This window comes from Callionymus lyra, chromosome 10 (genome assembly GCF_982586985.1).
Source record: "Callionymus lyra chromosome 10, fCalLyr1.hap1.1, whole genome shotgun sequence".
In the NCBI taxonomy this organism is placed as follows: Eukaryota; Metazoa; Chordata; class Actinopteri; order Syngnathiformes; family Callionymidae; genus Callionymus; species Callionymus lyra.
The window spans coordinates 7,944,947-7,972,654 of NC_141827.1; the positions used below are offsets into that span (position 1 = coordinate 7,944,947).

The 27,708-nt window shown below is 40.1% G+C and overlaps 1 protein-coding gene across 8 annotated transcripts in view; it reads right to left on the reverse strand.

The window, feature by feature from the left end:
* The window catches only part of grip2b (glutamate receptor interacting protein 2b), a 197,692-nt gene that overhangs the window by 40,041 nt on the left and 129,943 nt on the right, over positions 1-27,708 (reverse strand). For 6 of the 8 annotated variants that reach the window (XM_087801823.1, XM_087801821.1, XM_087801819.1 and 3 more), the window contains exon 2: positions 82-159. In XM_087801823.1, the coding sequence (XP_087657949.1) occupies positions 82-159 (78 nt within the window). Of the gene's footprint in view, positions 1-81; positions 160-12,983; positions 13,099-27,708 lie in introns of those variants that run through there. The other 2 variants (XM_087801822.1, XM_087801820.1) reach the window with 1 other exon arrangement.

A 27,708-nucleotide genomic window follows, 5' to 3' on the forward strand; every position in this document is an offset into this window, starting at 1 on the left:
CGCCCGGCCCGGGCTCCCGGTCGGCGCCGCCCGAGACAATGGAGAGGCGGCTCTGACGGGGCAGATAAGGAAGATAAATACCTGGTATGCTGTGTCTCCTGGAGGACAGAGTGTGTTCCGGTCCACTGATGTCCTTCGTCTTCCCGTACGGCCCGTCATCTGCCGGAGACACACAAAGAACCATTAGCTCGAGTCCATTTGGGTCAGGAATTAACATCGATGGAACCATCAGGTGTGTCCTTGAAGGTCAGGTGAGACGAGTGTGGGGGGGGCTTTACACCTGCTAGAGCATATTTTACTGTAATAATAAAAATGTCATTGTGACCCGATGAGAACTGACACATTTTAATAAAATAAAATAAATGTTTTGTGCTTGTATGTACACTAGTGGAAAACAAATATCTATGAGTTGCTTATGCTAGTGCTAAAGGAATGCTAGCTATGCTAAGCTAACAACAGCTTTACTGCTGTATATGAAGGAAAATTAAATTTATTTCATGTAAAAACCAAAGTTTATTCTGCTTAAATACAGTTGTTGACACTCTCAGTACATTTCTTTGTGATTGCTATCACTTGTGCTTTTATTTTTCTCCATTTCCTTGTTTATTCAAAACACAATTCAATGAAAATCATTCACACATAATTCTTCAATTGTTATTAATCGATTTAAAAATTCACATTAAGTGCATTTGAATGACTATTTAAAGATGCTCCAGACTTTTTTTATTCCAAAAAAAACAAAAACCTCTTTTTTAAAAACGTTTTAATTTAGTATTATAATAGTAAAATATAATTTTCTTAACTAGCGTTTGTTATCAATTTCGTTTTTAAAATGACAAAATCCACATGTTTTCATTATTATATAACAGTATTTTTTTTCTCAGAGGTGATCATTCACTGCACCCCCGATATGATCAGTTAAAGGGTCTTATATTTATCATTATTATTTATAATAATTTATATTATTTTCTTTTCTTTTCAGTGAAGAGAGGATGTTATTCTGTTGTATGTTAACCTTTGTATCCTTTTCTTTTCGTTATTTCCTTTGATCTATGATCTTTATATTTGCACTTTGTCATCTATTGCACTTTCTATTTGCACCTTGTTCTTGTTTTTATGAAACTATCATCTTCTGTGAACTGGAAACCCAATTTCCCAAAAGTAGATCTCCAGAAGGATTAATAAAGTCCATCCGTCCGTCCGTCCGTCCGTCCGTCCGTCCGTCCGTCCGTCCGTCCGTCCGTCCGTCCGTCCGTCCGTCCGTCCGTCCGTCCGTCCGTCCGTCCGTCCGTCCGTCCGTCCGTCCGTCCGTCCGTCCATCCATCCATCCATCCATCCATCCATCCATCCATCCATCCATCCATCCATCCATCCATCCATCCATCCATCCATCCATCCATCCATCCATCCATCCATCCATCCATCCATCCATCCATCCATCCATCCATCCATCCATCCATCCATCCACTTTTGTTTCATTTGAGAAGGATTTCAGAAGGATTAATAAAGTCCATCCATCCGTCCGTCCATCCATCCATCATCAGTCCATCTGTCCGTCCGTCCGTCCGTCCGTCCGTCCGTCCGTCCGTCCGTCCGTCCATCCATCCATCCATCCATCCATCCATCCATCATTCATTCATTCATTCATTCATTCATTCATCCATCCATCCATCCATCCATCCATCCATCCATCATTCATTCATTCATTCATTCATTCATTCATTCATCCATCCATCCATCCATCCATCCATCCATCCATCCATCCATCCATCCATCCATCCATCCATCCATCCATCCATCCATCCATCCATCCATCCATCCATCCATCCATCCATCCATCCATCCATCCATCCATCCATCCATCCATCCATCCATCCATCCATCCATCCACTTTTGTTTCATTTGAGAAGGATTTCAGAAGGATTAATAAAGTCCATCCATCCGTCCGTCCATCCATCCATCATCAGTCCATCTGTCCGTCCGTCCGTCCGTCCGTCCGTCCGTCCGTCCGTCCGTCCGTCCATCATTCATTCATTCATTCATTCATTCATTCATTCATCCATCCATCCATCCATCCATCCATCCATCCATCCATCCATCCATCCATCCATCCATCCATCATTCATTCATTCATTCATTCATTCATCCATCCATCCATCCATCCATCCATCCATCCATCCATCCATCCATCCATCCATCCATCCATCCATCCATCCATCATCCATCCATCCATCCATCCATCCATCCATCCATCCATCCATCCATCCATCCATCCATCCATCCATCCATCCATCCATCCATCCATCCATCCATCCATCCATCCATCCATCCATCCATCCATCCATCCATCCATCCATCCATCCATCCATCCATCCATCCATCCATCCATCCATCCATCCATCCATCCATCCATCCATCCATCCATCCATCCATCCATCCATCCATCCATCCATCCATCCATCCATCCATCCATCCATCCATCCATCCATCCATCCATCCATCCATCCATCCATCCATCCATCCATCCATCCATCCATCCATCCATCCATCCATCCATCCATCCATCCATCCATCCATCCATCCATCCATCCATCCATCCATCCATCCATCCATCCATCCATCCATCCATCCATCCATCCATCCATCCATCCATCCATCCATCCATCCATCCATCCATCCATCCATCCATCCATCCATCCATCCATCCATCCATCCATCCATCCATCCATCCATCCATCCATCCATCCATCCATCCATCCATCCATCCATCCATCCATCCATCCATCCATCCACTTTTGTTTCATTTGAGAAATACTTTCACTCAAGTCTAACTAATGTAGATTCTCTTCATGCAACATGTCATAAAAACCGCCTCCACTTTAAAAATCAGATAACAAATAGTCTCGCACTCGACTCAAATATAAATTATTGACTCACAAACTTCTCTTCTCTCGTGGAGGGATTAACATTCCCAACAGCTCCGCTCGCTGCTCTACTTTCAAGCCTGTGGAGTCGTCGTGATGTTTGTTTCCCGCTCGCGTCGACTCACAAACGTCTCCGTCCTCGATTAATAACAGATAATAAGTGACGAACAAAGCGACCGAGACGACGCTGTGGCTCCCAGGAGTGGCAGGAAGTGTCCTACTTTACTCCCGAACCAGATCGGCAACGCATGGATCGGCTCCTCTAAGACCGTGGTTCTCACCGCCGGTCACGGTGGGAGATATATTTTACAAGTCCAGAGATTTATTTAACAAAAATATCCATCACTTCTGCTTGGTTTGAGCTCTTGAAACATCTTTTTCTTAATTTCATGACAGTTTAAAGTTAATTGCACTTGTTAGGATGAGGTTCCTTCATCTCCTTGGAATCTCCATTGTCATATTTCTGGGCCACTGATCCATCGCAGTCAATAATTCATCCGTTTAGCTTCAAACATCATCTGGCGATGAACCCCAGGGGTCCCGTCATGCTCTCGCATCAGCATGAGGAGGTGCTTGATTGTTTTCTCCTTGCGACCCATAATAGTTTGATGATGTTGTCGCAGTAGATGCAGGAGCTTCTCCTGGAGCTTCTCCGGGGCGAGCTTCGGGGAACATCTCCGTCCCTGTCTGACTCCAGAACCAACATCTTCCGTCACAACTTTCCCCTCCAGCGATCCGAGTCCTCCTCAAACCTCTGAGCTCCATCTTCTCCGGGACGGGAACTCATTCTTTTCCTGCGAATGTCTGTCGGGTGTGATTAGACGAGCGATCGCTGCCACCGTCAGCGACAGACGAAGCGTCGTGACACGGAGGCGACGCCGCCGGGAAACTTCTGTCTTCGCCTCAGATGTTTCTGACTGGGACACACACTCACCATCTTAGATTAACTACAGTGGAGTCACAGGGACGCTGCCCTGTTTTAGTTTTACGCAATACGTTCATCAATACGACAGGTTGCTTTTTTAGCATTTGAATTATCCTTGATTCTAATGAACTCGATGAGACAAAAGGAGGCAGCAGTCTTCTGTAACTTAACACAGCTTCTTGTTACCACGGTAACAACAACTTGGTAACACTTAAGAATGTGAAACTAGAACTATTTATAAGATACTTAAACGAGTATTAACAGATAATGAGTCACGCTTTAACCATCATTAAGTACTAACTCACACCTTGTTCACTCTGAGCTTCACCTTAATAACTCATTATTAACAGGAAATAAAGTATGTAAGTAAGTAATGGTTATTTCTAGAGAGCCTTTCTAAACCAGGGTCACAAAGCGTTTTAACAATCAAAACAATACACAGTTAAAAAATATACTTTAAAAGGCCAAGACACACAAGACAAACACAGGAGTTCCGTTCCGACATTTATATTTTTTCAGGCTTTTCCATGATTTTCTGGAACTCCTGTTATGTTATCAGTTTTTATCTTGACCTTTAAAATATATACTTTATTGAATATTGTTTTGATTGCTTAAGCGCTTTGTGACCCTGGTCTGGAAAAGCGCTGTACAAATAAAAATGACTTACTTACTTACTTATTATGTAAAAAATGTATTTTTCTACTGGAAAAAAAAATTTAACGGCATCCTAGTTACCGTAAATATTCACACTTATTTTTGAGTAGTAGGTTTTAATACTAGTTTACTTCTTTTTACACTACTTTTTTCCTTTAAAAGAGAAAGTATTATAAATAGTGAATTTCCTCTCTCAGGGTACTTACACCTATAAATAAAGAGAAGTTTTCACCAAAGTTCATGTTTAATTACTTCTTTATTTCCTGTTAAGAATCAGTACAACTTTTTTAAAAGTTATCACACACTTGTTTTTTTCATTATTATATAATGATAATTTTGGATAATATTCTATTTGGTATAATCTTTTATTGTCTCTGACTATACAGGAAGTAGGACTCAACAACACAGGAAGTAGTTGGCAAACTCAACAAGAACCAAGTGAGAGTTTTGGAAAAGCAGATTCAAGCACTTAACAAACGTTTTCTTTTGACTACTGTTTAAACTTCAAGAGTTTAGCAAAGTCAAAAGGGTTGCCAGGATCACTTTGGATAATCATGACCTGGATCAACTAGAACCTATACTGACGGTTTAGCGGACTGTCGACTCGTTGGGGGGGGGGCTTGATTTCTCCACCACAGCAGCACATTGAGCATGACACCGACATCAAAATTTCTGGAGCTTCTTTTCTTAAGCTATCTTCGTAAACAAGCAACACAACGAAATACACTGTCAGGTTTTAACGTTTCTGTTGCCATGGAAACAGGCCTGAATCCCTGTGATGGTAGCGGAACCAAAGTTCGGTACAAAGGATTCAGTGGTTCGTGAAATGACTCTATGTTGCGCTGACGGTCTCCGATAGCCACGGCCTGAAGTTAGCACCACCAGGAACTGCTGCCGGTGACGCTGTGGTGGGAGATAACGGGGTGACGACTGGGATGGACACGGATGTCCATCGGGAGCAACATGGAGCCGCGGACCTTCTCCAAGAATGTGAAACAGGTGAGTTTCTGAACCGAAACCAGCGGAGACACAGCATGTGGAATCTGCTTGAAGAAGACGAAGAGTGAAGGAATGCAAATGTCTGCACATGTGTGTGTTGGTGTGTGTGTCGGTGTGTGCGAGTGCGAGTGTGTGGCTTTCTTTTCCCTGCAGCTTCATCCCGACACCCACGCACAGCCGAACATGACAGTATAATCAGACGTGATCCCGGTGTGGAGGCGGCAGGAGACGTGACTGCGGTGGATCGCACGCCGTTGTCTTGATAATCCGTCGCTGCTTTCAAACTCACAAACACTCGCCGCACAAACGTGTCGCTCGCTCGACACAAAGTTTCAACACGATGTCACGAACAACACTTTATTTTTTACTACCGACAGCTGCGGCTTCGTCGCAGCGCCCCCGTGTGGTGACTAGTGGCCATCTTTCCGTCGACTTTCTTTGTTAAGTGTGTGACAGGAGTTCACAACGTTCTTCGCCGCAGACACATTTCAGGCGAAGGAAACATCGTTGCATATTTATAACAGAAATCTACATGAATGTCTTTCATGTGCACGAGTTTATCATTTGACCCAGAAATCTACTAAACACACATCAGACGAGCAAATGAAACGTGAATCATCGAGTCCAGAGAAGTATTTCACAGATAACAACACGGAGAGATTCATTTTGAGCGGAATGGAATGGAAGTGTGTGTGTTAACATGCGTCCTTTTGTGTGTTTATGTGTCTTTTTGTGTGTCAGCTCCCCGGACGGACTTTTAGCTTGTCCAAAATTTTGGCTGATTAAAGTGATAGTTCACCCAAAAGTCACTCATTTTCTGCTCGCCCTCAAGTCGTCTGATGTTGGATTATTTTCAGAGTAATCAGTTCCTTTTTAGAGTCATAGACAAACATATTTGTTCATTTTAATGTAGCGACTGGAGCTCAGTTGTCTTCGTCTTCATCTTCATCCAAAAATATACTTAAAAACATCCACAAAAATCCATATTCATGGTCGACGTTCAAAGAATAGCAAGTGATATAAACCGGAAGTACTCTTGCCTGTATCGCTTATTTTTCTTTAAACTTCTGTTTCAAACAATATTAAAATACAGAATTATTTAAGTTTTTTCCAGAACAATTTCTCATGTTGAGGCTTCAATACAAGATGGATGTTACAGATGAGTAGTATGGAGGTATTTGGATTTGAAAGTGTGTTTTTGGGCGAAGATGGAGACAACTGAGCTCCAGTCGCTACATTAAAATGAACGAACATTTTTGTCTATAACTCTAAAAAGGAACCAAAATAATCCCAACTCTTAGTCGACATGATGCTGAGTAGAAATGATTTGGGGTCTTCATGGGTAACTATCACTTCAAGAAATTCTATTGGGTCTTTCGAACAAACTTCAGAGTACTAGTACAAAATAATCTGCAGTACAATCCCTTAAGTGCAGCAATAACGTAATATTAAAATCATAAAATACACCTTTAAAAGACACGTCTAATAGTTAGAAACTAAACCATCTGAAGGTTTGTGAACTTGTGTGAAAATAATGCTTGAAGATTTCATGACTCACAAGCGACTTCCTGAACAACAACAACTCCTGCCGTCATTACGAAGCCGAAGGAGGCGACGTGTGATGAACTATTGTCCGAAGCACCAGGACGGACTCACGGACACGAGCTCAAGACAGGAGCATCTAAAGCAGCAAACACACCCCCACACAGCGGAGACAGAACAAGCAGTAATTAGGACCCGTAATGGCTCCTCTGTTGTGGTTAATTGCAGCTTGTGTGGATCTGGTTCCCGGTTCAAGCCAGAGATGGGCCGGGGAGCGAGGACGGGGGTGTCATCATCGCTTTACTTCTAATGAGCATCTGCTGCTTCTTCTCTCGTTCATCCTCACAAACCTCCACTTAGTTTGGAAACCATCATAACTCACCGTGAAGTGATGAGGAGAGAAAAGTCAACGACAATACTTTTCAAGCTCAACTTTCTTAAGATCAAGCTTCGTTCGAACTGAGAAGATAAACAGATCTTTGGTTCTGTTGTGACCAGGACACGGGTCTCGAAGCGTAGATCTAAACTCCTCAAAGTCCTACTTATGTCCGGTTCAGGGGTCGACAATTATATTTGCTCAGGGGCCACGTTATGCTTTAACAAGGGGCCGTCAAGCATAAGGAAAAAAGGCAGATTAAGGATTTTAAATTATTATAACATTTTTAAGATAAATAAATAAAGGGATATTTTAATTTGATTGCATATAATTTTATTACAATTTTTCTTTTTTGTTTAAGGATTCTAAACAACACAACATATTTCATATATTTTACAAATTTAAAATAAAATACATCAAATTCTAAAAAAAAGGGCTATTATGCCATCATTTTAATTTATCAATTTAATTTATTATTATTTTAAATCATTTTTATTAAATATTATTATATAAAAGCACTATGAAAAGTATAAAAAAAACCTGTAAAAAGGCTAAAAAGAGGATGAAAAAGATATTCGAATACACACATCTTTAGTTAAATACAGTATACGTACAAAAATGCCTGATAAAGAAATGACTTGTTCATCAAATATGTTGGCCTTGACATGTCAAAGTCTTCTTTACCTTAAAGTTTGAAGTTGTTTTGTAGAGTAAAGGACTTGTGTGGGACTTGTGGTGGTCTGGCCAGGATTGATGGACTCATCAGAACCGGACTCTAGATGGTTCTGAATCGCAGCACGTTTTCACGACGTCAAATCACTTCAAACAATTACTACGTGTGAAAATCCTCTCCGCACATCTTAAGCCTCTAAAAATACTTTTTCGGAATAACAAGGAATCGTCAGGAGACAAAGGCGTTGCAGGAACAGAAAGTGGATCCAGATCCAGAGTGAGGGAGACAAAAGAAAACCAGCCCGGCAGCTTTTTTTCTGGGCCGAGGAGAGAAAATATCTGAGGCGTCTTTGGTCAATTTCGGGATTCAAACCCGACACTCGGTTAACGATGTCGACGAGGAAGTCAAAACCAGTTCAGAACATTTTTTTGGTTCTCCAACAGCGACGGCTTTGGTCGCGACCCGACACCATTAAGCTCGACTCACACTCTTTTTCGCACACATTTGTGTACTTTTTGTTGAACCGTTTTACTCGACCCCACTTTAAACGCCACCAGAGGACCTGATTGAAGACTCCCCCTCTCCGCTTGACGCTAAACTGCACCAGTGTTTCAACCCGGCACTCTCCACCGTCGCGGCTCAGCGGGTCGCCGACGGGCTGGAGGGCGTCAGAACCGAACCTGCAGGATCACAGTCTGGACCCGCTGAGAGGAAACGCAGCCGAGCGGCGCCGCGGCACAGCGACGGCGGGGAGGCTGATGAGGACTCGCCACTATCGCGCTCTCACTGCGAGTGGAAGTGGATCCGCTCCGGCTGCCGGCGCCGGGCCAGAACTCTCCTCAGAACTCCCCCCTGCATTAGCTTCTCGTACGGTCGTTAACTGTAAAAGCAAAACCACCTCGACTTCAGAGATGCTCGGAAGCATCGTGTTATAAAAAACTCGGATCGGACCATAAAAGTATTTTCAAAAAACGGCTTCATCCGTTATGGCCTCGTTGTTCTGGGCCGGCGAGGACGTTACGAGTCCCGCTCGCCTCGTCAGAGCCCGGATGAAATGGCGTTTACTTCGTTAACGCCGGCGATGAATCCGGCTAACAGCGCTCCGGGGCGAGTCCGGATCAAACATGACAAGCGCTTTATTGGAAGAGGCCGATACTGTAAAATCTCTTCTTCAGCTTTTTCTATTCCTGGATCATCGAGAGGATCTTCTTCGGCTGCTGACGGGCGACCAGGGGCGAGTCCGGACTCCCGTGACTGAGATCCTGAATCTTCTTCAGAAACCGGCGGCACTGATCAAGCACATACCTCTGCCAAGGAGCTCATGTCACATGGCGACACAAACACTGCAAACAATTATCTTCCACGATTCAAAAATTGCTTTGACCAACAGAGAAAGTTTCCTGAATTGCAATTAAAGTTTACAAAACGACTTAAACGCCACCTGGTGGTCAGACCAGTGTAATGACGATGAAGGTACCAACCTAAACTGTTTGACGAAGGATAATTTGTGTTTCTATTAAAGCTGTTTTATGAAATAAAATGTGTTTCATGATGAGCAGCGGCAGTTACAAGCCATACAAGTGAATGAAGGAACCTTCAAAACCTTCCTGGATCCAGATGAACAACACAACACCAACATCTAATCAGACAATTTCTAATCATTTTGTGTAAAACATCACGTTTGAAGTTGAACCATTTTGTCAATGTTGACCATATATTTATTATATTACTCTTTATATCAAAAGGAAAATAAAAAAATTGATTAATAAGAATACTTTTTATGTATGTATATATAGAAAGTATTCTTATCCATCCATCCATCATCCATCCATCCATCCATCCATCCATCCATCCATCCATCCATCCATCCATCCATCCATCCATCCATCCATCCATCCATCCATCCATCCATCCATCCATCCATCCATCCATCCATCCATCCATCCATCCATCCCTCCCTCCCTCCCTCCCTCCCTCCCTCCCTCCATCCATCCATCTCCATCCATCCATCCATCCATCCATCCATCCATCCATCCATCCATCCATCCATCCATCCATCCATCCATCCATCCATCCATCCATCCATCCATCCATCCATCCATCCATCCATCCATCTCCATCCATCCATCCATCCATCATCCATCCATCCATCCATCCATCTCCATCCATCCATCCATCCATCCATCCATCCATCCATCCATCCATCCATCCATCCATCCATCCATCTATACACAATTTTATTGATTGTGATTTTTTATGTAATTTATTTATATTATTTATTATTTTTTTTATATATTATTTTATGTTGTAAATACATATACAGTATATACAAGACAATACAATTTAACCTAAAATCACAATTTTTCAAAAGGCTTTAAAAGAGTAAAAAAAACTTGTATGCAAAACTTAACACTACAATTATATTGTATTTACTTCTTTTTAAAAGTAGAATCTACAAAATTGAAGTAACAGTAAAAGTTGAATGAAGTCAGATCATCACCAAGACTTTTAAGTTCCTGCTGCGAGACGAAGAACGTGTTCGTTGTCACGTTGAAACCTCAACATCTTCCCTCGACACCTTCAGCCTAAACAAGCGACACTTTCCAGGCACACGACAGGAACCTCTTTGTGTTTCCGTGACTCACACTTTAGATCCGTCAATTAAAAATGTAGCGGAAGACAAAAGAAACAGGAACGACGGGGACGAGAGAAAAACGTTTGATCAGAAGAGTCACAGGAAGTAGAACACATCGATGTTCTCTTCACACCGGCGTGTTTGACTCTGGGTTTTCAAAACCTTGAATAGATTATAAACATGTATATAATTATCAGTTATAGTTATTTGGTTATCAACTATATTATTTAACCAGACAAGATATTTTATAATGTTTTCAAGTTATTTAAACATTTTTCTTATCTTTCCATCAAGTTTCATGTTCATGTTCAGCTAAAATATTTAAATGTATGTTTTGAACTTCTGAATGCATCAAATGTGGCCAAATTTAAGAAAAAAAATGGTACTTCTTGTGTCAACACATCCAAAAAGAACCAAAAGTTTTATTTACAAGTACAATCACTACCTTGTTACATTGTTTGGATCCTTGTCTGCTCTTTGTCTGGTCATTACCACGAGTACATCGCTAACTTGGTAAGTTTATAATAGAACTTATAAAAAAGACGATAATGCTTCTATATTATATATAAAAACAAAAACATTTCAAAAGCGTCACCAACAGTAGCCGAGCTGCCAAAAACTTCTTAAGTCAAAGACGACGACAACATGGTTGTTATTCCTGGAAAAATACTTGAAGGAATCACAGAATAAACAACTTAAACCTGAGCTAAAAAATCAAGTCAACACTTGAAGGTGAATCTTTAAGACAGATGAAGCTAACAATGCTAACGCTAACATGTCAAATGATGAGTCGTTGATGCATTTTTTTTTAACTTTCATTAAAAAAACATTTTTGTGTTTCTTAATTGTCTAAAATAAAGAGTGTGTCGCACAAAACGTATTGCTCGGATTATTGTGTTGTGATCGTTGAAAATGTAGTTAAATCTGCAGAAAGAATTCTGAGCCGCTCTAGTAGAAGAACTCACATTTCTCCGATCCTTAAATCTCTTCACTGGCTTCCAGTTTCTTTCAGGATCAACTAAATCATATTTTATAAGATCAATATTTGAAACTTTTTAGAACATAAACTTGTTAAGACGTTAAATTTGTTTGAAAAAATTCAAGGTCAGGAAACTGATTCAGAAACTTAAACAATCCCTGGACATAAACAACCTGCTCAACCTATAGATAAATAAAAGTATTCAATCGACCTCCGTCAGTGGATGTTTGTCTACATGTCAGGGTGTCCCCTGCCTCCCGCCCTAGCCAGCTGGGACAGGCTCCCACCCTCTCACCACCCTGATAAGGAAATAAATAATAGAAAATAAATCAATGTTTCTGAGATAAAAGCCTAATGAGCTCATAGTGAGTCTGTTTCTGTTGAGATCAAACTCTAGAACTCCAAGTGGAGAAGTTAGAAACTGAACATTTAATTAAATTGTGTTGTAGTTTTTTCAAAAACCATTATAATTATTTCTTATTATTTTGTATTATTACTATATAATTGTTACATCATTGCATTGTTAAATGTAATCATTATTATTTATTGATGATAACTAAATTATTTCTATATTAAAATGTTGTTTTAAATATATATTAAAAAAAATAAATCATAATAAACTATTTGAGTTTGATATTTTTTTTACTGTAATTTAAACATAAATATTCTAAATTTAATCATATATTATTTAATTCATAGCCTTTTAAATTCCATAAATGTTGGAACATTATAACAACGTTTTGATAAAACTAGGTTTTCCATTCAAATTCAACCAGTGGAATATTCTGATGATACTTTCTACTCGTCACCAAAGTTTTTTTTAAAGTTTTTTTAAACTGTGTAATTAAATTAAGGGACAAATGTCGCTTATTAGTATTTTCTCTCACTATTTCCATCCGGATGCCAAAATAATCCAGATTAAATTTGACAAACTGCAGAGAGGATCACGGTTATTGACTCGTCCAATCTCACCATCACCTCTCCAGGGATCTTCCAGGAGCAGAACCCAGACCAGGTTGAGAGAGATCTAGCATCAACTCTGGCAGAGGAATGTCAAATGACTCCTGAAGAATAAACTGGCGGAATTCTGGACTGGACTACACCAGAAACATCCGTCCTCATGCAGACACAGAAGCGCAGCGGAGGTGTCAAGACACATCGGTCCCACCGGGATCCGCTCTAAGTCACACACAGCACTTGAAATAGCGCCACCTAGCAGTTAAGTTAAAAACCGACTCCGGGTGAATCACGAATCCCTCCGGGCTCCTCCACTCACCCACTCCGTTCGCCCCGACGTCTCTCCTCAGACCACAGAACATGACGGCGGACATCAAGTCTCGGGGTGAGAGTCACATCCAGAGGAGGAGAAGAAGAAGAAGAAGAAGAAGGAGGGAGATGAGACGCAGACTGGCGAGCGATGAGAGAGAGAGAGAGAGAGAGAGAGAGAGGGAGAGAGAGAGAGCGTTGATGATGAGAGATGATGGCTCTTACGTTACGATCGCTCGCCCCAGAGAGGAGGAGAGAGAGAGAGGGGTGACGAGGGAGAGAGTGAGAATGAAGCGACGTACGTGAGATCGTGGGGAGAGAAGGAAGGATTGAACCGTGGTTGGAACGACATAAATATTCTGGAGTGACGGCAAAGTTTGTCAACAATGAGTATGTTTGGAAAGAAAACTCGTTTTAAAGATACGTCAGTACAAGCACAGAGAAGAACTCATGCTAAAATGCTAACATGCTAACATATGTTGAAATATTTGATGAAAATATTTCGATTTTGTAGTTAAAAATAACATGAAAATATTCATGGCATTTGTTCATTTTTGTGTTGCATTCTAACCTCCGTCCACTAGATGGCAGCAGGCATTAAGTCCTTCGCAGCTTCGCAGCTGGTGTTGACTGAGGACAAGAGGATACAGTGGACTCCAGCAGCCTATAAAGACGTTTTTTATTTGTGCAAACTTTTCCTTGATTTTCTGGAACTCCTGTGTTGTTCTCTGTGTCATCTTGACCTTTTAAGTATATATTAAGTATATATTAATATATTCTATTGAGTATTGTTTTGATTGTTTAAGCGCTTTGAGACCCTGGTCTGGAAAAGTGCTTTATTAACTTACTTACTTATTTATAAAGCTGATGTTTGGACATATTTTGGTTTCAAAACAAATAGTTACGACTTCATCAAGAGTCATGTGGTCTGTAAATTCTCTAACACCAGAGTCAAGTACTCGACAATACTACAAATATATTCTTGTTACTACAGTATCACTATATATCATATTGTGATATGTATTGTATTGTTAGATTCTTGCTAATACACATCCTAGTATCGATACAATAACAAATTACTGTGATCCTGGCGATAACTGAGGACAAGAGGATACAGTGACTCCAGCATCTTTTAAAGCTGATGTTTGGACATATTTTGGTTTGAAAACAAATCAAAGCAGAGTCATGTGGTCTGTAAATTCTGCAACACCAGAGTCAAGAACTGGACAATACTACAAATATATACTTGTTACTACAGTATCGCAATATATCATATCGTTGCACCTGTATCGTGATACATATCGTACACACACCGCTAATCTAAAAGGTTTATTAGCATATTTTCAGTTTCAAAAATAACATTTTAAATCAGATTATTTCCATGGAGTTGGACCAGGATCTGGGATCATTAGCTTGAGTTTTTCCTGCCCATCACTCCTACGATCGCTCTCCAGCTAATCTCATGATGAGGAGGATTATTCTGATCCAGTATTGGGGGGGTGGTGGGGGGGGGGCTCCTAAAGCCTCGGGCAGACGTGATACCCACAAAGACTGGAAAGAAAAAATCATCAGTGAAGAGATTTGAGTGTAAGGAGATTATGTGGGTGACGATGGACACGCTCCAGACTACTCCGTGTTCAGACGTTTGTTACACATGTGGGCCAAATCCAGGATCCTGAACTGCACGAGAATCATCCTTGAAGGAATACGTTTGACATCTTCACTCAAGTGAGGTCTCTGAGGTCCTCGTCCTGGGGCGAGGACCTTCAGGAAGTGGCTCGACACATACGTTCGACCCATAACTGAGCCTTAAGGTGACAATTATTAGCACTAGTAACACTCAGGGAGGGCAGACCTCCCCCAAGCAGCTCATTACATCCAAGAATACAGCTTCAATGGGCTGACAGGGAGCAAAACTCAACCGTACAACACACACACTAGGAGCACAGAAAAAAGCTGTCTCTCCACAGACCTGCAAGAAGACTCATGGATCCAGATGGTGATCCACATCAATATCTAAGTCAAGCTTCTATTTATGATGTATTTTCAAGATTTAAAGATGATTGATTGTTCACCGAATAAGAGGAAGACGTAGACCAAGTGACTTGATGTCAGGTGTAGTCTTTTGGCTCAGCTCACTCGAGAGCAAGACCTCCAGATGCTCCCTAACTGAGAACCATGGTCTCAGACTACGAGGAGCTGATGCTCATCTCGTCTTTAATAGGGCTGTTAGAAAATATCAATACACTCAGAGTATTTTTAATCAAACTGTATCGACAATTAACAGCACTTCATTTTTTTCAAAACAAACTTTTTTTTAAATTAAAATGTTCCATTTTATTTTGCTTTTAAGTCTCGTTTTATTTTCTTATCATAGGTATTATACGGTAAATATTTACCGTAGTGTGAATAAAATTAAATATTAAAAAAGTAAAATTAACATGCAAGTAATCACTGCATTTGTTAATTTTTATGTTGCAATTAAACTGAAATCCTGGCGTTGACTGAGGACAAGAGGATACAGTGACTCCGGCAGCTTTTAAAAGCTGATGTTTGGACATATTTTGGTTTGAAAACAAATAAAAGCAGTTAGGACTTCGTAAAGAGTCATGTGGTCTGTAAATTCTGCAACACCAGAGTCAAGTACTGGACAATACTACACATATATACTTGTTACTACAGTATCACGATATATAGTAGCGTTGCAGCTGTATCGTGACACACATTGTATCGCCAAATTCTTGCGAATACACACCCTTAGTCTTCATTGATCCATCAAGGTTCAGATTTTCATCATATTTTCTTCTCTAGAACAAAACCGGCATCAAGACTCTGGATGTGTGACTGTATTCGGGCGGAGGTAGCTGCTGCGGGTCAAATCCCATCCTCCACTGTCAAAAACCATCAGACTATTTGTGGCGGACACACACACACACACACACACACAACACGCCTAATAGATTTTTAAACACACACTGGAGACGCTGATCACGTCGGTCATTACTGCCTCCTTCTCCTCTCGGTCACTTCACCGCGGAGTCGGACTGACCCAGATTCATAGCAAAAGGTTCTGGACTCACGGGCGCTTCCGACGAAGTCCGGCCGCGGGACACGGCAGCGTCGGTGAGTCACGCGAGCAGAAAAACAGTTTGATTCACCGAAAAACAGTAGTCGCTGGGATGTCAGAGGAGTCACGTGTTAAGATAAGATAAGATGTGACACCATCACGTGACCTCTTCTGCTAGGACCACGGCGTCCGTCCGGAGCGAGACGGAACTTCTTCATCTGAGGAGATATTCCGGGTCTCTCAGGAGGACAGGTCAGCTGGGAACACAAAGCAGCTGCGTAGCATCGAGCGCCAAAACATTCACCTGCCAGATGGGACGTCGGTATCTGCGGAGTCATGGGTTCAAATCCAGACATTTCGTGGACGTCGACTCTCTGGAGCTCTTGCTAGAGACACGATGGGCCTCGAACCCACAACCAATGCATCATTAAGAACGCTTGTGAAAGGAGCCGCACTAAGATCTAACTGATGCTCAGCTAATGGCTACATTAAAACGATATTAATTTAAAGTTCCTTTCTTTCCTGCTAACTAATTGACTATAGAAACATTTTTCCCACATCATTACACAAAATAATCCGTATTAAATGTCAAATACATTCAGGATCCACATCTATTCTGGTCCAAGACGATCCAACTAATTCAAATACCTTCACACAAACTGTTGAGTTAGCTTAGCAGCTTTAGCAACACAAGAGAGCACAGGCCTATAAGCGCAGCTAAACCACATATTTTAAGAATATAAACACCCTCAGTTCAATCTAACCTTCAGACATGTCAGTGTGTTTTTGTAGCATTTTTAAATCTAAGCATTTGTTATGTTGCTTCACATGAAGCATTTTGCTAGCTTAGCATTAGCCGAGCTAACAGTGTTTCGTTTAAAAGTTGTGGCAACAAAGTGACACGTGATGATTAAATAGATTTAAGGTACAGTTTTGATTTAAAGATATTGAATACATTAACTTACCTTAAATAAAAGAAACAAGTTCATGTTTATAAGAACAACAGTCGGAAGGTGTTGGATGAAGCAAAAGCTCACGTACTGACGATTTAAATCATCAAGAAATATTATTAGTATTATTATTTCTATGAGTTATTGAGAGTCAATTTCACAAGGAAAGCTCATTTATTCATGTGTCTGTAGGAAAATAAATATAAGGGAAAAGTTATTCTTAGGATAATGCATGTGAAATGTATATATATTGATTAAATATCTTCGTAAGAAATACTTGGATTAGGTAAATAAATCTATATCCATTAGTTATATAATAATTATATCAACAATAACAATATAACAAGTTGCTGCCAAGAAAGACAAAAAATCGTGTCTTTTATTCAAACTGTTTTAAATAAGTGTTTTAATTGAAATAACAGATAAACAAAGAAACTACAGAACTTAGTTGAAGGAAATAATTAACGCACCCACATTACTTATGGTGCCAACAAAACAGTGACTTCCCATGATGCATTTTTAAAGAATCTGCTCTCCTAAGTGACGGCTGATTGGTCTCTATATAATATATTTAATCATCTTATTTATCGGTACTTAAAATATTGTTGAAATGGTTCAAATCAACAACCACCATTTAGGTTAAGTTTATTTATTTAGCAATTCCTGAATTATTCAAATTTAATTGAAACTACAAATATGGCGCCACTGATGATTAGCTATTTTCATTTCACCCAAAAATAATCTTCTTTTTTTTTTTTTTTAACATTACAGGCAATACATGATTCTGATGTAAAAAAGATGATGGCTCCTTTTGATGACCAAGGTCCACAAAAATCGAGTCGACAAAGGGTTGGGATTATTGTCAGAGTAATCTGTTTAAAACAAACATGTTTGTTCATTTTAATGTAGCAACTGGAGCTCAGTATTTGTTGTCTTCATCTTCGTCCAAAAAGACACTTAAAAACATCTAAATACCTTCATACTGCTCGCCTGTAACGTCCATCTTGTATTGAAGCATCGAAATTAGGATTTGTTGTTCCCGGAAAACTTTTAACAACTCTTTGAGGTCGTTTCTAGTGGACACTGTTAGGCTGACATCATTCAGTCGCTACATTAAAATGAACAAAGATTTTTGTCTATAACTCTAAAAAGAGACTAATTACTCTTACTATAATCCCATCCCTAGTCGACATTAGGTTAGTGATGTGCTGGTGAAGCTTCATGAAACAGTGTCATGTTGTTCAGAGGTCAGTAGGTGGCGCCATCAGATTAAAAATGATGTTTCATTAGAACAGTTGTTCAAAACAAAATAAAACAGTGCAGAGACGCCATCTAGTGAACTCTGAACATAATGACACTGTTTCATGAAGCTTCATCAACACGTCACTAGTTGAGGGTGAGTATAAAACTAGGTAAACTAACCCTTTAACATACTTCTTTATTGTTAACTTGAAACAATTCTGATCAATAGAACAGGATTGGTGAGATAAAGGATGTTTTCTTTCTGTGTGGCCCAGAAACAAGTACCTCACGGTCCTGGACTGAGGGTTGGCGACCTCTGACCTAAAGCAACTGATTATAGGTCACACCAGTTTATTTTGATATTGGCATTGTTTTTAAAATAATCAATAATTAACTAGTCTTTTAGGCAGTAGTTATGTAACTAAGAAGTCATTTTTTACTCTTGTGCAGGTGAATCTGGTCTATGTTTGAGTCTTGCTGTGGTTCACGTGCAAAAAAAAGAATCAAAATCTTGAAAGAACTTCACTCCAACGGGTTGGAAGAAAATCTAAAATCTCACACGAGCTCCACCAGCTAATTGTGAACGTCTCCCAGGATGAGCAACTGTGTGTAGACAAAAGTAAAATCAGGTTATTTCTCTCACGCCGAACATTTTGTTTCCAGGGAACAACAAATGCTGAAAATAACATCTGTGGATTTGGAATCAGAGAAGAAGAAAACTCTGTGTCCGCCGAGATAAAGGCATCAAAGCCGCGAATCAAAACTGACATGAAATCACATTAACAACTTCTGTTTGTTGTTGTTGTTGTTGATTCTGCGGTAAAGACTCCCCACAGCGACGTCGCACAAAAGCACAAAGACGATCGTCGGCATCGCAGGTCTTGACTCTTAATCCAGCAGAAGACGAGTGAGATGAAAGTAAGGTTCAACGACACTACAGATCCAAGAGGACAAACTGTGTCTTTTTTTTGTGCGTCAGACACACAAACGTGTCGACTCACAAAGCCGAGAACATCCCAGTGATTCGTGCCACGATAACACAATTGATTATTAGTCAGATTGGTTGGTTTTGAACACATTTATAAAAGGGGCATTTGTAGTCGGTTGGGACAGAGCTAGGTATCAACAAATGTAATGTGTATATAGTTAGATACATGTTTAATCACTGTTAGACTTGGTTGTCCAAAAAGTTTCAATGATTTCCACGATGTTTCAATATCAGGTGTTGATGTCGCCGGACATTGTTTCAATGTTGATTCTTTGTATTCTTGTTATCTGGATATCTTACTGTCGACGCCACTTTTCTGTGACTCGGAAACCAAACTATGAACTACTTTGATCTCATTATTTTCTTGGACTGTTTTTTAAAGCTTTTCTTCTAGAAAGTCAAAGATTAAGTTGACTTTTGACTTCTTTGGCAAACTTTCTCGTCAAGGAAGTTGACTTCCCTGCGCTTTTAAGCTTTTCCTCCTGGTCACCTTTTCGTCATTTTCCTCTTAAGTTTACTGCGCCCTTCTCTAAGTGCACTGCTTTACAGTACACTGCTGCTACACACTTACAGGAAAATGACTCGACAGCTTCTTCTTCTACTACTTTTTAACACTGATTGCAACCAGCTGTTGGAACAACAGCGATTTTCATCAATTGAAACAAGTTATTGGGTTGTGTTTCAGTTGTGTCATTATTGTTGTTGTGTTGTTTTTTGGTAAAATTAGTGTTTTCTCGAGACATTTACGTCAGTATCTGCTCCGAAGCACGTCGTCAGTGACGTAGCTTCCTTTTGCAGGGTGGAAAGTGTAATTTGATACACACTCAATTTTCTGGTCGTTTGAGTGCGCCAATTGAGTGCACTTAACGCACCACATTTTCGCACACTGCTCAGTGTGAACGCAATCAAAATATTAAGTGTAAGTGCAGAAGTACGTGATTTGGGACACAGCACTAGTGATGCGATCTAATGCTAAAAGTGTGAACATTTATTCACCTGCTGAAATAAATAAAAGAGAACTTCTTAGAACCCTCTGGTCCAGAACATATATCTCTAGAGAGGTGTGTGTACAGTGTGTAGTATCATGTGACTCACACTGTCGAACAGTAGAGGGCGATCCAAGACGAATCCTCACTGAAATGCAGCGTTTAATTCAATCCAAATGTATTTTTATTTTTCCTTGTGTGTCGGAGCCGAGGTCTTATTTTGGGTTTATGTGTGTGAGTGTGTGTGTGTGTGTGTGTGGGTGTGTGTGTGTGTGTGTGTGTGTGTGTGTGTGTGTGTGTGTGTTTGGGCATCCCTGCTGGAGCATCCCTCGGGCTCAGAGATGCAGGCAGGGGTGGAGGGAGGCGAAATAAGCAGTCAGGAAAATGAGTCATGTCAGCCTGCTCATCTGTACACACACACACACACACACACACACACACACACACACACACACACACACACACACACACATACACACACTCCCAGGATATTTTACATCATATTTGATCTTTACATGGTCAGAGCTTTTCTTGTTTGCTCTCTTGTGCCCTCTCTCCCACTCCATCCTCCCTTTTCTCTCCCTTCATCCCTCCCCCCCCCCCTCTCGCTCTCTCTCTCTATTTTCATCTCTCAATTACAAATTAATCCACACTTGCTGGAAAATATTTTGGTAGATTATCAGAGAAAAGTGTGATTCATTCACACACACACACACACACACACACACACACACACACACCCCCACACACACACACACACACTTGCACACACACTTACACACACGCATCACTCTGGCAACACATCAAGCGAAAACCTTCCTGACATCATTCAAGTGCGATTTAACATTATTGTCTCCAGAACAAACAGGTGAACAAAGACGCCCCCTAGTGACCAGCCACTCAGAGCAGACGTTAATTCGGTAACAACGCTATTAAACAGGCAGGAGAGTGAGAAGGTCGTGCCGGCCACTAGGTGGCGCCTCTGGTCGACTGCTGCATCACAGATGGGAGACTCACAGCATCAGGACCAGAACTTGACTTCATTACTCAGGGAGGAGAGCAGCAGGAAGTCAGAGGGGGGACGGGGGGAGAGTGAGATGAAAGAAGGGAAGTTGGTTTCACAGAAACTCTTTCAGGGCAGAGAAGGTACCGATAGTTAGATCCATGTTCACGTTGGTGTCCTATGAAGATGCCAGTGTTTAAAATGAGATAAGAAACGTAGATAATCGATGTCTACGATGATACTGAGATTTTCATGAAGAGTAAAATTGATGTTGAATGAAGGGAATTTACTTGGTGACTGTTTGATAGATACACAGATTTATTTAAGCTACATTGATCGTCCAAGAAATAAAAAGAATAATCACTATTACACTATTTTACGGGTAAATTCAAATTTAAATTAGAGGAATTGTGAAAATACTGTTAGAAAGGTATGAGTCAGGAGTTTGGGGTCCAAAGGCCCCGACTGGGGTGCAGGGGTATAGCCACTAATATTGGCCATTTTTCAATCACAGAACCATTCAATTTATCAACAACAAAAAAATGTCGCTCATACTGTGGAAGTAACAAAACCTTCTTGGTTGACAGCCAGAAGGAAAATCATACACATGGTACTTGGTCTCACGTTTATACTTCATATTTTCTGCATTTTATGATATTTTGGGGCTACATCTTCTAGAACAGATCTATGATGGTCGTCGATCGTAACTGGGGTCACTATCATTTCTGTCAATGACATGTTCGAGTCACAGCTTAAATTTCATTATTTTAAATCTTAAATCTGACATTATCTTTTTTGAGTGTCAATCTAAAACGAAACTGGTTCAAACAATCCATAGATATTGCAAATGATCTAATGAATAATAGTTAAAAAAGGATTAGAAACGTGGATTTTTAATCAGTAAAGAGTGTGACTTTGATAAAAAAAAAAGGTTACAAGACAGAAGGAATGTTGTGCTGATGCTTTTAATTTGAAAGGCAAAGGTTTATTTCCTCCTTCTGAACGGCGTTTTGGGGAGTCGTACCTTAAGTTCAGCGATAACTTTCTAAATGAAAGTGCGGCTCATGACAGAAGAAACCCAAACAACTGTTGTCTTTATCTGTGAGTTGTGTCGCTGTAAGGAAAGATAGCCCCGCCTTATGTTGCCTCTGATTGGTTCATACTGCGTGGCGCTGTCTGTGATTGGCCAACAAATGACCAAAGTTGAGTATCATAAAAAAAACAATCTTTAGATATAAGTGTGAGAAATGTCAAGTGTGGTGTGACGCCTCTCGAACCAAATGTTTTGGCGGTTTAGCGATGTCCAAACATCAGCTTTTAATCGCCGCTGGAGTCGACTGTATCCTCTTGTCCTCAGTTGATGAAAAAAAAACCTTATCTTGAAAAGTAGCGGATATCTCGGATATGTGATTTTATATTTATATTTTTATATTGTCACACAACAGTCAGCCACACTTTCTCCCGTATGCTAACAATAGCATTATGCTAACAATAGCATTATGCTAACCGATCTACACAACATCATCAATCTTGTTTCCTTTTTGATAAAGACACACAACCGTACACACACACTCATACCTACAGACAATTTAGCCAAGTTCTCAATGGACCTCTGTATGTTTTTTGGACTGTGGGAGGAAACCAGAGTGCCAGAAGTAAACGTACAAGCATGGGGAGAACATACAAACTCCACCAGATTTTGAGGTTTTTTTCCAGATCAGTTGTTTTTTAAGCACTTTATATTCCCAAATTAAAGATCCCTGAGATAACAAAAGCGTGGGTGATAACACAGAGATGACTCAGTCCTGAGTGACTCATTAACTCGAGTCGCCTCCGCTGCAGGTCTGCTGTACTGGTGCTGAAGAAGGAGTCGCAGGTGAAAAGATCCACATCCTTCGACTCGGTTTTGAAATGCAAATGGGATCCAAATCTCTGCAGGGCTCCTCCAGCGTCCTGTCAGTCGCCTGTCAGCTCACGTCACTCTCCGGGCTCGTCCCTCGCTGCTTTAATCACGTCGCCAGGTTCAGATCCGGCGCCGGGCGGCGGCTTCACGGCCGGGTCTGGTACCGCAGGACGCGCCCGCTAATGTAATTGCTGCCGTCGACACAAAGGGGGCCCCGCAGAGAATCAATTTCAGACTTTCAAATTCTATTTTAGAGAAAGTCTGACCCTCAGCACTTTCGGGGACGGTTCTTCTAAAGCGTCGCCGTGATCCTTCCTGAGCCGCAGTGTGTCGGGTCACAAAAATACGACACATCGGGAGTCGAACTAACCCACTTCACTCGCACGTCATGTCGGTCCTGGAACATCAGAACCTTCTGTGTAAGGTCACTGCCTCAGAACCTCCAACAGACATGAACTCGTCTCTAATTCTCAAAAGTAACTAAATAAGCAAAGAACAAGGATAAAGATATTTTTATATTAAAGACACAAGACACAGAAGAAGAGGAACAGAGTTGACAATTAACCCTTATGTTGTCTCTGGGTCAAGGCCACCAAAAGGTCCAAAAGTAAATGTGTATTTGGTATCCCTTGTGTTATCTCTTGGTCAAGGTGAACTAACTCCCTTCCGTAAAAACATATGCAGCGATGGAGGTCATTCACTTTGACCCTTAGACAACACAATAGTTATGAATATATTTAAGAATGCAGTTGTTTTTAGCAGGTCTGGTCATGACCCAAATTAATATTTAAAAAAGAACAAAAAAGATAAATCTTACATTCGTTTTATCTCAGGGTCAAGGTGACCCAAAGGCCAGAAAACTAATGTGTTTGTGGTATCCCTTGTGTTGTCTCTGGGTCAAGGTGAACGACCTCCACCACTGCATATGTATTTAAGGAAGCCAGGGAGGTCGTTGTTTGTTGTTTTCGGGCCTTCGGGTCACCTTGACCCAGAGATAACACAAGATGAAAAACTAACAAAATACTGGTTAAAATCTATTAATCTTGACAAAAACTAACACTAGGTGATAATTAATGCAAGAAGCAAAAATACTAATAATAGTTTTTATTTTACCTTAATAGAATTTTCCTTCTTATATTCAAAGTCAAGGGAAATAAAATATAATCAAATCATTTGTTGTAAAATAATATTTGTTAGTGAGGGAAGTGCAACTTATAATACGTTGTTAACAAATAAAAACTAAAAGCCTGTATGTTTAACTAAATTGATGGGAAATGAAAAGTGTATATATCATATTTAGATAAACATACAATTGGACAAACGGTGAGTAAAAGAAAAAAGTACATTTTAGGAATATAAATATCTACCGTCTTACTAAGATGAAGGGAAAATATAATGACATTTGAGTCATTTTTAATAGACATAAATACAAAATATAGTGTTGTTTTGGAAAATAACAATAATGAAAATAATACAAAATAATTGAAGGTAAAATATATTGATATATATTTTTTAAAACACACGAGACAGATTGTAGATCCGTACTCAAAGAAGTACTTTCAAAAGTCTTCTGTCTTGAGAGTCCACCTCTTTGAACTGAACTTCGGTTCCTCCGAGAAAAAGGTTTTTAAATTAATCTAATTCTGGTTATTATCTTTATTATCCGACTCCTGCGGCTTCGGCGGCGCTCGCTGACACAATGAGGCCGACGGCGCCGCGCAGATGTCGGCGCCGCACGTGACCGCGGACCAACGAGCGTCTGAACCGGGTCTGTCGGGTCGTCACCAGAACCTTCTTCTAGAACCAGCGGCTCATCATCGCAGACCAGCAACAACTGCTGGACATGCTGTGAACTCATGGCTTTTATTCAGAGACGTTCAGGCGGGATTTCAACCGGCAACCCCTGATTCGACACCGAGAGGCTTCTCTTCTCAGAGCTTCAGGTGAAGTGAGGTGAGTCTCTCAGGTCTCCTCCAGGATTCTTCCCTGAGGAACATCAAGCAACAAGTGTCTTCTTCGCGTCTTCCCTCAGCAGCTTCTCCTCCAGTGACTCCCTTCCTCCTCCTCCTCCTCCCTTCTTCCCTCCCTCCCTCCGACTGTGCCGGGGGTAAAAAGTAGGACTCCTTCCAAAAGTGCTAATTAATCTCCGGTGACAAAATCAAAGAAGGTACATCTGCATTGCTGAGAGGAGAGTCGGGAGGCGGGGCTTCAAGAACACACCAGACTCTTCTCATCTCCGCCATCTTTCAATATCTTCAACCAGGTCTCCTGTTGACTCGCTAAACTGTTCACTTGAACAACAACTGCAACAACTGAAGATGCAGGGGTTCGATGAATCTTCCACAGGTCACAGGGTCAACCATACGATACTTCTGTAGTAACGAGTATATATGTGTAGTATTGTCCAGTACTTGACTCTGGTGTTGCAGAATTTACAGACCACATGATTCTTGACGAAGTCGTAACTGCTTTCATTTGTTTTCAAACCAAAATATGTCCAAACATCAGCTTTAAAAGCTGCTGGAGTCGACTGTATCCTCTCGTCCTCAGTCAACGCCGGGATAACACAGGATTTTATTCTTTCCGTACCTGCGTAATGACTGCTGCCATCTAGTGGCTGCAAGTTCAATTGCAATACAAATATATATATATATATATATATATATATATATATAAATATATATAAACTTGTTTTATTTATTCACACTTTGGTGAAATATGAATCATAAAATAACTATGATAAAATTATTTAAAACAAATACTAATTATTGAATCGATACAGTGATGATGAATTTATTGTTAATGATTAATTTAAGTGTATCTGTAGCTCTGACCACGTATTTGTCAGTTCTGCTGAGTCATCGGTTTCACCATGAATACACAGTGACGACCTTTACATTTTGAGAGTTTAAAATCTCTCCGACTGTGTCGTGAAACATATACACAAAGTCCTGATCTCCACGAGGAGGCTGACCTATATTTCAATTCTATAACCATCCTACTTGTGACGCAAAAGAAGAGCGAGATGTGATGGACAGGTACTTGAGGTGGTTCAGTGGGAGTAGAACTATTAGAATCTTAGCAGTATTTTGTACTTTTATCAGTCATAATAATACCTGACCACAAGAAGTAGTAGAATAACTTCAAGAAGCAGTAGTACTGTAGCGCTAGTATCAATAATTCATACGTACATCACAAAACATCATGTTATTTTTAAACTGATGGCGCCACCTACGGACCTCTAAACAACATGACACTGCTTCATGAAGCTTCACCAGCACATAAGTAGTAGGAACATGAAAAAAATGGTGTTTTGACCCCAAAATTATACTGAAAGAAATAGGATGTTGAGCGATGTAACCAGGGTCAAAAGCTGCTCAAATATAATACGACCTAACATAGCGGGATCTGAAAATGGTGACGCTTCATGAAGCTTCACCACACACGAGAGAATGCAACAGTGACACAGATACTACTTTGTGAAACTATTGTTTGAGCAGATAAAACATGCTCAGAACAGGAGTACTAGTTGATATTCATCTGAAGTAGCAGCAGAAGAAAACTTCAGTATCAGTTCATGAACTAGTTCACCAGTGGTCATAATGTATTTGAACAGCAACAATAACAAGTTAAATATTCAAAGCGCCTAAAGAAGCGAAACAAAACCAGCGTTGAAAGAAATAAAAATCGAACTTTTAAATCCAGATGAAACACCGTAAGTTGTTGCAGGGGCGGCCTGTAGGGGGCGCCAGTGAGCTCACCCTCTCACTGCAGGCTCAACTTCAAAGCAGCGAAAAGAAAAAAAAAAAATCCCCAAATTCATGAATAAATGAGCAGCCGGAGAAGAGAGCGACACATTTCTGTGACAAACAGCAGCAGCGACGACGAGCAGACGCTTCACACTCGTCACAGCTCGGGGTTGAGATCCTGCTGTCGGCGATCACTGCCGCTGCCTTGCTCAAGGGCTGAGAGACGGGAGTCTGAGCAGCGAGCACTTCCACAGGTCCCAATATTAAGATTATTAATGCATAATTAATGTAGAATTAAATATATGAGGCGTTAGTTTAAACTGTATTTAATGTTTTTATTAGTGAATTAAACTATAAAAGACATTAAAACAAACAGTTAAAAGAACAAGAAAAATGATCCAAAACAAACTCAAATATACAAATTATATTATGTAAAAATTAAAGCAATAAATATAAGCATTTATTTGACATTGTGAACTAAAAAGAAAGATCTAGAAATTATATTTAAAATTATGTTAAATACCATTTTAAATGAGGACAAGAAATATTGAAAATACTTTAATATTTAATAATATAACATTAGATATGTACTTATTATGCAACAGTTATTATTAGTAATAGTATCTATAAAGTAAGCGCTCTATAAATACTAATTACTTACTTACTTATATAAGTATTAAAAATATAAATGATACCAAATGTAATTACATTTTAGAAATAATAATTGTTAACATTTGAATAAGATGATTTTAATATAAATACCTGTTGTTTTGAGATTTATACACAAATAAAATAATACTAATATCAGAATATATTTCATAAATAAATACCAAAAATGTATTTGAAA